The sequence below is a fragment of the Hemitrygon akajei genome, chromosome 12 (assembly GCF_048418815.1).
Source record: "Hemitrygon akajei chromosome 12, sHemAka1.3, whole genome shotgun sequence".
Taxonomy (NCBI): domain Eukaryota; kingdom Metazoa; phylum Chordata; class Chondrichthyes; order Myliobatiformes; family Dasyatidae; genus Hemitrygon; species Hemitrygon akajei.
The window spans coordinates 38,469,267-38,482,453 of NC_133135.1; the positions used below are offsets into that span (position 1 = coordinate 38,469,267).

The 13,187-nt window shown below is 40.2% G+C and overlaps 1 protein-coding gene across 4 annotated transcripts in view; it reads left to right on the plus strand.

The window, feature by feature from the left end:
• Positions 1-13,187, plus strand: part of LOC140736905 (ERI1 exoribonuclease 3-like) — a 301,362-nt gene that overhangs the window by 37,876 nt on the left and 250,299 nt on the right. For all 4 annotated transcript variants that reach the window (XM_073062921.1, XM_073062922.1, XM_073062924.1 and 1 more), the window contains exon 3: positions 9,835-9,951. In XM_073062921.1, coding sequence (XP_072919022.1) covers positions 9,835-9,951 — 117 coding nt within the window. The remainder of the gene's footprint in view (positions 1-9,834; positions 9,952-13,187) is intronic.

The following is a 13,187-nucleotide window of genomic DNA, read 5'->3' on the forward strand; positions in this document are numbered from 1 at the left end:
AAATCCAGAGCAACATAAAGTGCTGAGGAATTCAGCAGGTCAGGCAGCAGCATCAATGGAATTGAATAAACAGTTGATGTTTTGGGTTACGACCTTTCATCATGACTGGAAAGGAAGGGGAAGATGCCAGGATAAGAAGGTGGGGATGGGGGAGGAGGAGGACAAGCTTGAAGGTGAAGCCAGGTGGGTGGGGAGGGGGAGGTGATAGCTGGAAAAGACTGGAGAAGAAAGAATCTGATAGGAGAGGAGAGTGGACCATGGGAGAAAGGGAAGGAAGGGCAACCAAGGGAGGGGACAGGCAGGTGAGCAATTGAAAAAGAGGGTAGTGCAAGGAGGAAAAAATTTTACTGGAAGTTAGAGACATTGATGTTCATGCCAATGGGTTGCAGGCTACCTAGACAGAGTATGAGATGGTGTTCCTCCAGCCTGAGAGTGGCCTCATTGTGGGAGGCCATGAACTGACTTACTGGAATGGAAATGGGGGTAGGAATTAAAATGAGTGACCACTGGGAAACCTTTCCTTTTGTAAATGAAGTGTTGCTTCACCTGGAAGGACTGTTTGGAGCCCTGAATGGAGGAGTGGGAGAGGTGAATGGGCAGGTGTAGAATTTCTGCCACTTTCCACCTGTCAAATATTGGATTAGAGCTGGATATCTCCATGCTGTAGAAGTTTGGGTGGGCAGGTATTGAGGTAGACTATGGATCTGATCCTGTATACTTTAACCAAAAGTACCGTTAGATACAAATGATGACTCTGCGTAATGTCATATAACTCATTAAGAGAAGGTCGCTTATAAGATACCCCTTTGATATGAGTGGCCATCACTGTTGTGGGTAGATTTACAATGTGAACTAGTTATTATATATTGCTCTTAATTTTATAAATAAATTTTGTTTCTTCAGATTTACATGCATTTGGACCCAAATAGAGATTTGAAAGTATATTATTTCTCTTCTTTTTTCTCCTCCAATATTGTTTTTACCAGATCATTGACTTCTATTGCAAATTATGTTTGTGTCAACCATTAAGTACACACCTATGTAAATCCCATTTATTGGTACTTGGGCTACAGCCTTCTGTGCCTTAGCATTTTAAATGTTCATTGAGATATTGTCTTAAAAAGATCTGCAGTGCAAGTAGATGGCAGTTTTATATTTTTGAAATGGCAGCACTCCAGTATAGTAGTTCTGAAAACTATTTTTTTAAAAAAATAGTTGTTCCTAATCTTATTTACAGCTTTGTGATTTTTAAAATATATTTCAGGTCTTTGTAATTCGATTTGATTACAATCTCTTAATTAATCCATTTTATTTCAATTGTTACTGAGGTTCCTTAGCTTGGATACAACTTATTTATTGATAGTGTGTTCCTAACCATTCCTCTCTAAGGTATTGAACTGATATGGATTTGATCAGTGCCTTTGTGCCTTGGGAATGAACTGGTATGAAAGGCACAAAGTGGTGACCGTCTTTAGGGAAAATGTAGCATTTCATGAATCATATTAATTTATATAAAATTAATTTCATTTTAATTTGCCTAGACCTCCCATGTTCCTTTTCTTCTTTTGTGTAGATCCTTATAAATAACAATTTTTTCATGACCAAACATTGTTAATTGGGCTGTTATCCATTAACTTACCGGTAGTTATTTGCTCCTTGGCTAGAATATACAGTATTTTTCTGTCTACTCTTCAAACATGAAGGTCAGACTAGTTGCATTTTTTGTGTATGCCAGAGAGACCACAAAGGTTCCAAGTTCAATTTCTGTTTTTCAGTCCATGGCAATTGACCTCAGTATCTCTTACATAATTGTGCTTTGCTGACGCTATACAATTTTTATTCAAAATGAATATTTAAAAAAAAACCTTAGTTTCAGCTGTGATACCAAGACACATCTTTTGCAAGCTGACCCATGGGGAAGTGGGTCATTGCTTTTAAAGAGATCTCTCCATGACAACAAGGGTATCCCAGGGGAGGCCACCTTCTCCTTGACAGAAGGACTCAGCTGATTGTGATTAGTGACAGCCAGCAGCTCAGGTTGAGGGGTCTATGAGCTGCAGTTAGCAGTTCACAGATACCTCGATCTTTACAGAGGCTTGCCATTACTAAATTTTCAATATAAAACTTACATGGTCACTGTTTTTACATACAAAAGCAGTGGCAGGGATTGTGGGGGAGCCTCTTAGTCGCGCACATTTCACTACTTGCAGCAAAAAACATACTTGGTTTTGATAATCATTATTTGAAAAAATCATAAATTGCACCATTGAATTCATTTTTTATCAAATAACTAGAGTGGCATAGATTGACGATGTCATTGCCTGAGGAAATATGATGTGGAACTGAAGTCTGCACTGTGGTGAATTGCAGTAGGAAATGCTCTGTCCAATTCCAGACAGGTAGGACTTTACAGCAAAGTGGCATAAATACTATAAAACAATTCTAAGATTCTTTATAATCTACTAAGGAACAATTATGTACAATTCTAGGCAAATGTAAGGGTCTTTTGAATCCACAGTGCTAAGAAATGGACTGTGTAATGAATGAATGTAGCAGAGACCAGGTCAACATTAAGGAAGATTTTATATGGGTAGTTGTTGTTAGGAGGAACATGGGGCCTTTTAGGAGCATAAACGTCAGTGTAAACTATTGGGCCATGTAATCTCTTCCTATGTTGTAGGTTCCATATCTTACGTATGTAGCAGATGACAGAACAATATATAGGGATGGGAAATATTAAAATAAGTTAATAACCAGTTAAACTGTAAATCCCTCACATTTCCCATTCTATTATACCAATCGCAACAACGAGGAATGTGAATAGACCTTAAGCTAAAAGAGGTGGGGGGGGGGGGGTAGAGTGGTGGATTCAGCAGCTTGGAAATGTATAGATAAAGTAAAAGGGAAGGAGCACAAGAAGTTATTGAAGCCTCCAGAATAAAGAATAAGACAAGTTTAGAAATGGATAAGAAGTTAACTTCAGGCGACAAGGAGACAAAATTGAAAGGAAGGTTAACATCAGGACTGAAGATGTTACATTTGAATACATACAGTATACAAAATAAGTAGATCTTGTAGCACAGTTAGAAATTGGCAGGTTTGATGTTGTGGGCGTTGCTGAGTTGTGGTGGAAAGAAGATCACAGCTGGGAGTTTAACATCAAGATACACATTGTATTGAAAGGACAGACAGAGTTCTTGGGGTGGATGTGTTGATTTAAAAAAATGAAATCAAATCCTTAGAAAGAAGTAACACAGGATTGGAAGAAATACTTATGGGTAGTGTTAAGAAACTGCAAGAGTAAAAAGACCCTGATGGGAGTTAAATTTCCAGTCCTGCGAGCAGGATGTGGAGTACAAATTACAATAGGAGATAGAAAAGGCAGATCAAAAGGGCAATGTTACAATGGTCATGGGGGATTTTAATGTGGGGATAGATTAGGAAAATCTGGTTGGTGCTGGATCCCAAGGAATGGAACTTGTAGAATTCCTACAAGATACTTTCTTAGAGCAGCTTGTGGTTGACCCTACCAGGGAAAAGGCATTTCTGGATTGGGTGTTATGTAATGGACCAGATTTAATTAGGGAACTTAAGGTAAAGGAACCTATTAGGAAGGCAGTAATCATAATATTCAGATTCAGTTTATTGTCATTTAGAAACCACAAATGCAATGCAGTTAAAAAATGAGACAACGTTCCTCCAGAATGATATCACGAAAGCATATGACAAAACAGACTACACCAGAAAATCCACATAACGTTTGGCAATCCCCAATCCAGAGTCCAGAGAGGCTGCTGCGTATTGATATCACGCTACCATCTTAGCGCGTTCCCTGGAAAGGAGCTCCAAATCCACCAGACAAAACAAGACCAAAAACTAAAGCTACAAGACCTGCACAAAACCACATAGTTACAACAGTGCAAACAATAGCATAATTGATAAAAAAAACAGACCATAGGCACAGTAAAAATAGTCCAAAGATGTTAAAAGACTATAAGTTCGAAAGAAACCATCACACAGTTTTCACAAATCCTCAGGGTCCCGATTGACTCGTCATCCCACGCCGGCGGCAGAAGGGAATACCCCCACTATGGACTTCCATGGCGCCGCCCGACTCAACCTCACAGATGCAGCACACAATGAAAGCTCCGTCGAACCCAGCCTCGCAGACGCAGCGCACAGTGAAAGCAACCTGACCGCAGTGGATTCTGAGTTCCTCGAACCTCCAACCATCCCCAACCAGGAGATGAGTTATTAACTTCAAACTTTCTGCATAATCACTCAGAGTTGACCTGCATGTGCAGGTAACAAAAGCTGTATAACTCATCTCCTTCTACCTTAGGCCACGGACTTATCAATCCACCCCTGCTGTGGACACTTCCTGGAGGTCCAAGATCTGTATGCTCCACGACCATGGGACTAAATGTATAAATGTAGCAGGGGACTATGTTGAAAAAGAAATGTGCTAGGTTTTCTAAAATTGATTCTTTCTACCTTAGGCCATGAACTTATCAATCACCCCTCGTATTTGAGGCTTGATAGGGGTTGACAGGTTCTTGGTTAATAAAGGTGCCAAAGGTTACAGGAAGACGGCAGGGAACTGGGGTTGAGAGGGAAAATAATTCAGCTATGATTGAATGGCAGAACAGACTCAATGGGCCAACTGGCCTAAATCTGCTGCTATGTCTTATTGTCTTATTCCCTCTTTACAACTGAAAAAAATGTTACTTGTACAATTACATGTGCAACAAAATTAATCTACATTGTGGATTAATTTTAAGGCAAATGGGGAAAACTGCATAAGTATCATCATTACAGAGAATGAGAGCGTGATGAACATAGAACAGTACAGGCTCTTCTGCCAATGATGTTGTGCTGACCTTTAAACAACTCCAAGATCTACCCAACACTTCACTCCAGTCTTTTTTTCATCCATGTCTCTTAAATGTCCCTGAAGTATCTACCTCTATCACCACCCCAGGCAGTGCGTTTTGTGCACTTACCCTTTGCCGCGTAAAGAAAACAAAAAGGTAAAGGAAAGTGAATGGATAGAAGTTGAAGGAAACAAGATCTGGGAAGAGGTGCATCGGACTATGGGGGACAATCAGATTCCACAATCTACCACTAGAAGTTTGGCCTTTAAAGCACATCTGCTACCCTGTATGTTTCCATGAATAAAAAAACTACCTCCCATGAATGAAAAGACAGAGAAAAATAATTTGATGACGTGATGGGATAATGCCAGTCATTTCCTACTTCATTTCTGCTAGCTCTTCTGTTAGGTTTTTACTCTTCTCTAATCTCAATTGCTACTACACGCTCTCTTTCTACATCCTGACCTTTCCTAATCACTATTTTCTTCTCTCTTCTTACTTGTTGAGCCCACACAAGGGGACAATTAGATCACCAATTTTGTCTGATTAATTTGGTTATTTCTGTCTCCAGTCTGTCGTTAGCCAACCTCCCAAACACGGGGCAGTCTACAGAGAAGAAGTCATCACCCCGACACAGTGGTGTCAAGAAAACAATCTCTCCCTCAATGTCGCAAAAACAAAGAAGCTGGTTGTGGATTACAGGAGGAATGGAGACAGGCTAGCCCCTATTGACATCAATGGATTTGGGGTTGAGAGGGTGAACAGCTTTAAGTTCCTTGGCATAAACATCACCGAGGATCTCACATGATCGGTACATACTGGCTGTGTGGTGAAAAAGGCACAACAGTGCTTCTTTTTCCTCAGATAGTTGAAGTTTGGTATGGGCCCTCAAATCCTAAGAACTTTCTATAGGGGCGCAATTGAGAGTGTCCTGACTGGCTGCATCACTGCCTGTACTTCCCTCAATCGCAGGACTCTGCAGAGTGGTGTGGACAGCGCAGTGCATCTGTAAGTGTGAACTTCCCACTATTCAGGACATTTACAAAGACAGGTATGTAAAAAGGGCCTTGAAGGATCATTGGGGACCCAAGTCACCCCAAACACAAACTGTTCCAGCTGCTGCCATCCGGGAAACAGAACCGCAGCATAAAAGCCGGGACCAACAGTTTCTGGGACGGCTTCTTCCACCATGGCTTTAGACTGCTTAATTCGTGCTGACACAACTGTATTTCTATGTTATATTGACTGTACTGTTGTACATACTATATTATAAATGACCATAAATTGCATATTGCACACTTAAACGGAGATGTAAAGATTTTTACTCCTCATGTACATGAAGGATGCAAGTAATAAAGTCAATTCCACGCTTCCTCCATGGTATCCACATAGGACACCACGGAGGAAGCGTGAGTGCAGAGCAGGGTTACAAGTGCGTTTAAGGAAGCGGGGTTTTAAACTCCCTATACCGACTATCTTGCTGGCAAATGTGTTGTCTCTGGTGAATAAAATCGATGATCTCAGAGCCAGGGTGCTGAATCAGAGGGACATTAGGACCGCGTGTGTCCTTTGTTTCATGGAGTCCTGGTTAACCCCTTCCGTACCGGATGCAGCGATTCAGATTGTGGGGTTTACTACACACTGTCCAGATAGATCTATAGAGTCAAAAGCAGAGGTGGAGGAGTATGCCTCATGATCAACCCTTCTTGATGCACAAATATATCAGTGCTGTCCCAATACTTTTCACCAGACCTGGAATATCTAGCAGTAAAGTGACGTCCTTTTTACCTGCCTCAGGAGTTCTCCGGGGTCATTTTGATAGCAGTGTACATTTCACCTCAGGCCAATGTCAGTCAGGCTTTAGATGATCTGAGCAATGGGATCAACATGCATGAACTGCACACCCTAACGCCTTCACCATTGTTTTGGGAGATTTTAACTAGGCCAGTTTGAAAAATTGCTAAGCAATTACCATCAACAGATCACTTATAATACCAGAGGAAACAACACACTGGACCACTGCTCCACCACCATCAAGAATGCCTACCGTGCTATTCCACGCCCTCACTTCGGGAAGTCTGATCACCTGGCTGTACTTCTAACTCCCTGAGTATAGACAGAGTCTGAAGACTGCAGCACCAGCAGTGAGGACCAAGAAGGTATGAACAAGGGAAGCACAGGAGTGCCTACAGGACTGCTTTGAATCAGTGGACTGGACTGTATTCAGGGGTTCATCTTCAAACCTGGATGAGTATGCTGCAGTTGTTACCAACTTCATTAAAACCAGTGTAGATGGGTGTGTGCCCACAAAGGCTTATTGTACATTCCCAAACCAAAAGTCATGGATGAACCAGGAGGTATGTGATCTGCTGAAGGCTAGATTTGTGGCATTCAAGTCTGGCGATCCAGGCCTGTACCAGAAAACCAGGTATGATTTGCGGAGGGCTATTTCAAGGGCGAAGAGACAATTTTCGAATGAGGTTGGAGGCAAGATCGGTTGCATGGCAACTCTGGCAGGGTCTGCAAGGCATTGCTTCCTACAAAGCGAAACCCAATAGCATGAATGACAGCGCTGCTTCACTACCAGATGAACTCAACACCTTCTATGCCCACTTTGAAAGAGAGAATACAACTACAGCTGTGAAGATCCCTGCTGCACCTGATAACCCTGTGACCTCTATCTCACTGTTAAGCTGTCTTTAAATAGAGTGAACTCTCGCAAGGTGGAAGGTTCAGATGGAGTACCTGGTAAGGCTCTGAAAACCTTTGCCAAACAACTAGCGGGAATATTCAAGGACATTTTCAACTTCTCAATGTGAGGTGCCTTAATGCCTATCGCCCAGTAGCCTGGTGATGAAATGCTTTGAAAGGTTGGTCATGACTAGACTGCACTTCTGCCTCAGCAAGGACCTGGACCCATTGCAATTTGCCTATCACCACAATAGGTCAACGGCAGACGCAATCTCAATGGCTCTTCACATGACTTTAGACCACCTGGACAACACAAACACTGACATCAGGATGCTGTTCATCAACTATAGCTCAGCATTCTATACCATCATTCCCACAATCCTGATTGAGATATTGCAGAACCTGGGCCTCTATACCTCCCTCTGAGATTCTTTTCCTTGTGGGCATACTCAGCAAATCTATAGAATATTAACTATAAACAGGATCAATGAAAGATCAGGTAGAAGACAGCGAATTGTGAAGATGCAAATATAAATAAATAGCATTAAATAACGAGAGCATCAAATAACAAGATAAGGAGTCCTTATAGTGAGATCATTGGTTGTGGGAACATCTCAATAGATGAGTGCAGTTATCCTCTGTTCAACAGCTTGATGATTGAGGGGTAGTAACTGTTCCTGAACCTGGTGGTGTGAGTCCTGAGGCTCTTGTACCTTCTTCCTGATGGTAGCAGTGAGAAGAGAGCATGTCCTAGGTAGTGGGAGACACTGATGATGGATGTTGCTTTCTTACAACAGCGTTTCATGTAGATGTGCTCAATGGTTGGGAGGGCTTTACCTGTAATGTTCTGGGCTGAATCCATTACCTTCAATAAGATTTTTATTCAAAGGCATTGGTGTTCTCATACCAGGCAGTTATGTAGCCAGTCAATACACTTCCCACTACACATTTAGAGAAGTTTGTCAAAGTTTTTGATGTCATGCAGAATCTCTGCAGATTTCTAAGGAAGTAGAGGTGCTGTTGTGCTTTCTTTGCAATTACATTTATATGATGGGTCCATGACAAGTCCTCAGAGAGAGACACCCAGGGATTTAAAGTTACTGACCCTCTGCACCTCTGATTCTCTGATGAGGACTGGCTCATGGATCTCTGGCTTTCCTTTCCTGAAGTCTACAATTTTTTCTTTGGCCTTGCTGACATTGAATTAGAGGTTTTTCTTATGACACCACTCAGCCAAATGTTCAATCTCACTCCCGAACGGTGATTTATCACCACTTTTGATACAGCTCACAACAGTGGTTTTATTGGCAAACTTAAATTTGGTGTTGGGGGTGTACTTAGCCACACAGTCTTAGGTGTAAAGTGAGAAGTGCAGGGGGCTAAGTACACAGCCTTGTGGTGCACTTGTGCTGATGGAGATTGTGAAGGAAATGTTTTTGCCAATCCAAATGGACTGGATTCTGCAAGTGAGGAAATCTGGGATCCAATTGTACAAGGGGGTATTGAAGCCCAGGTCTTGGAGTTTACTGATTAGTTTTCAGGGGATAATGCTATTAAATTATATTAGAAATCATGATTGTTACCCTTTCCTCGGCCATATGGTATTCTAGGGTGTAAACTATTGTATTTGCGAGATTTACCTCATTATTGCTGTTTCCTTTTTTAAATCTTTTATTAAGTCCATTAATAAAGTTAATAATGGCATGGTAGTGTAGGAATCAATTTCCATTGCTGTCTGGAAGGAGTTTGCATATTCTCCCTGCGACAGGGTTTCCTTTGGGTTGCTGCTCACATTCCAAAAACATATAGCTTAATACAAGTTGTGGACATGCTATGTTGGCACTGGAAACATGGCGGCACCTTGGGCTTACCCCAGCACATCCTCAGTCTAGTTTGCTCGTTGATGCAAATGATGCATTTCACTGTGTTTCAATGTACATATGTCAAATAATATACATTTTTAATCTTTAATCATTAAGTTCCTCGTCTTGGACATATTTAGTTTTCTGTGCATTGCTGGAACGTTATGAACTGGAGAATTACCAGCAGTATTGCAGCTTTATCAGAGCCTCTCACATCTTAACCAAATGCTTTGCAATTTTCTAAAGAATGTAAAAAAAAAATCAAGATTTCTTCATTGTAGAATAATCATAATTATCATGGTAATAGGACTTATGTACATAACACTAATAAAAATGTTATTTTTTGTACGATTGTGAGAGAAGAAAATCATCTATTTACATATCACTTCTTTCCTTCTCTACTCCAGGAAATTATTGAATTCCCAATCCTCAAGTTACATGGCAGGACACTGGAAATTGAATCTACCTTTCATACGTATGTTCAACCAATTGTCCATCCAAAACTGACATCTTTTTGTACGGAGGTATGGAGAAAATAACCAGGTGTTTTTATCAACCTTGCATGCATTTTATCCAGATTAATGTAAAACATATATTAAAATATATTTTAAAAACTGTTTTATTTTTCATTTAGCTTAGTACTTGTCAAATATTGCATTTGGTGACTACATTCAGTTGATTTATCGATGTTTATTTTCTCTAATTTAATTTGGGGTTGAGGAGGTCAACCATATTTCACATTTAAGTGAAATATTGCAAATGGAAGTTGAATGGTGAGAAACTGCCCGTAACTACGACATATGTTAGGTTGTTGGCCGAGATAATCCAAATGATCTTAAATGATAGTTTAGACATCTCTGGTTGCAATGCGTTAATTGCTGTAATAACCCTTTAGAATAAAATATTTGATTCATCTTGCTGGACTTTTAGTTTGGCTGTTTGATCAGTTGATATGTATAAATCAATGGAACTTTGCTCCTCTAGAGACTGTTGTTAAGTTGATAAATAATTAGTAAGGTTAGCCTGAAAATTGATGAACTATCCTCTAGGGAGTTTACTAGAGATACAGTGAACCAAAATGCAGGTCCTTCCTTACCAAAAATCATTCTAGTAACCACATAACCATATAACAATTACAGCACGGAAACAGCCATCTCGGCCCTCCTAGTCCGTGTCGAACGCTTACTCTCACCTAGTCCCACTGACCTGCACTCAGCCCATAACCATGCATTTCTTTCCTGTCCATATACCTATCCAATTTTATTTTAAATGACAATACCGAACCTGCCTCTGCCACTTCTACTGGAAGCTCATTCCACACAGCTACCACTCTGAGTAAAGAAATTCCCCCTCGTGTTACCCTTAAACTTTTGCCCCCTAACTCTTAACTCATGTCCTCTTGTTTGAATCTCTCCTACTCTCAATGGAAAAAGCCTATCCACGTCAACTCTATCTATCCCCCTCATAATTTTAAATACATCTATCAAGTCCCCCCTCAACCTTCTACGCTCCAAAGAATAAAGACCTAACTTGTTCAATCTTTCCCTGTAACTTAGGTGCTGAAACCCAGGTAACATTCTTGTAAATCTTCTCTGTACTCTCTCTATTTTGCTGACATCTTTCCTATAATTCGGTGACCAGAACTGTACACAATACTCCAAATTCGGCCTTACCAATGCCTTGTACAATTTTAACATTACATCCCAACTCCTATATTCAATGCTCTGATTTATAAAGGCCAACATACCAAAAGCTTTCTTCACCACCCTATTCACATGAGATTCCACCTTCAGGGAACTATGCACCATCAGTAGTTAAATCCTAAACAACATGACAAATGAGTTTGAATTTTATTCTGGGAAAATCTGTTCAAAAGTTCATTTTATTGTCAAAGTATGCATGTACAATACAACTCTGATATTTGTCTTCTCCAGATAGCCATGAAATATAGAAAGACCATGCATTAAACATACCCCTTGTGACAATGAAAAGGAAACAAAACTCACAAACCCCAAAAAACCCTACCCCTCCCCCACAGAAAAAAACAATGACACTAACATCAAATCCCACACCTCTCCCCAGCAGGAAAAAAAGTGACAATAGCAACAAATCTTCACCCCTTCCCCCTACAGGAAAAAAACATTAATAACAATCACCGACCCCCTCACTTGCCAAAAAAACATTGATAATAACAAGGTCCTCAAACCCTTCCCCCGCAGAAAGAAACAGCTACATTAACAATCCCCGACCCCCTCACTTGCAAAAAACCAGTGGCCTTAATATCAAAACCCCAGATCCCCCCCATTCACATACAAAGAACTAACAGATCGCCCACCCACCAACTGACCAGAAGAAAGTAAACGCTGAAAAAATGAAGGAGACCAATATGCAATGAAGTACGTTACAGTCACATAAATCTCAGAACATCGAACAGTCCTTCTGTGACTCAGAACCCCACCTGGTCTGGATGGTGGCCTCTGTTGGGAGCAATCAGTAACCCTCCGGGCTCTGCTGGGAGCAATCGCTGACCCCTTCCGCATTCAGCTAATGATACTTGAAATTATCTAAGTCAGGTTTCAGTTCATTTCTGACCAAATATGTAATAGCAACCTTAACATATTTAAACCAAGGTGATTTGGCAGTGTAACAGAATGTATCTTTATTACTTTTGTATATAAAAATGGTGATATGGTATAATTTTATTAGTACAGATGAAAGTAAAGTAGCACTAACAATAAGTGTTTTTAGTAATTCCTGTACTATTAATTAACCTGACTTAAAATAGCTGAAAATTATTTAATGTGACATTTAGTGTAGTTTTTATCATTTACATATTTTTGGATATGAAGGTAATTATGAACTTATTTTACTATTACCAAAGTAATTAGTGCAGTCTTTCAGTTTCAGGTAATGAAAATGGCTTGTGGATGCTATTCCATTTGAAAGAATTAAACCTTAGAGTAGTATTAAAAATTGCTAAACATAAAGCACAAGTGGGATTTGGGTAAATCCCCATGTTTTAAATAATGTTTGTTTCACTAGTTTAGACATTGGGCTGAAATGCCAAGGTGAAAAGCTAGCATCATGAAACATCCATTAAATGTTCTCAAGTAATTTTAAGGTTATATAATTGTCACTTTGAGATGGAACTTACTATTATTTTACACTTCGGAACAATATTCTATAATGATATTTTAATTCCAGTTAAGGTTTAATAAAGTTATGCAGACTTTTTTTTGCAATATTTTTGCAAGGTGTGTTAATGGATCATTGGGGACCTGAGTCACCCCAACCACAAACTGTTCAGCTGCGACCATCTGGGAAACAGTACCGCAGCATAAAAGCCAGGACCAACAGGTTCCGGGACAGCTTCTTCCAGCAGGCTATCAGACTGCTTAATTCATGCTGACACAACTGTATTTCTATGTTATATTGACTGTCCTGTTGTACATCGTACATTTAGCCAGAGACATAATGTAAAGATTTTTACCCCTCATGTATATGAAGGATGTAAGTAATAAAGTCAATTTAATTTTTCTCTTGATATTCTGATATCTTCTCAAGCAGCCCCTTCAGGTTGAAGATGATTTTCTTCTTCTTGAATTGTGTGAGTTCTGAGTGTTTGAAATGGCCAGTATTGCATCCACAGACTTCGCCATAGGTGAACAGATGGGTAGTATGATTGGTGGTGCACCCCTACTACCATTTATGCTGGAAGGCTTCTTCTCCATTTGAGCAATGCTGGACCAACAATTTCTAC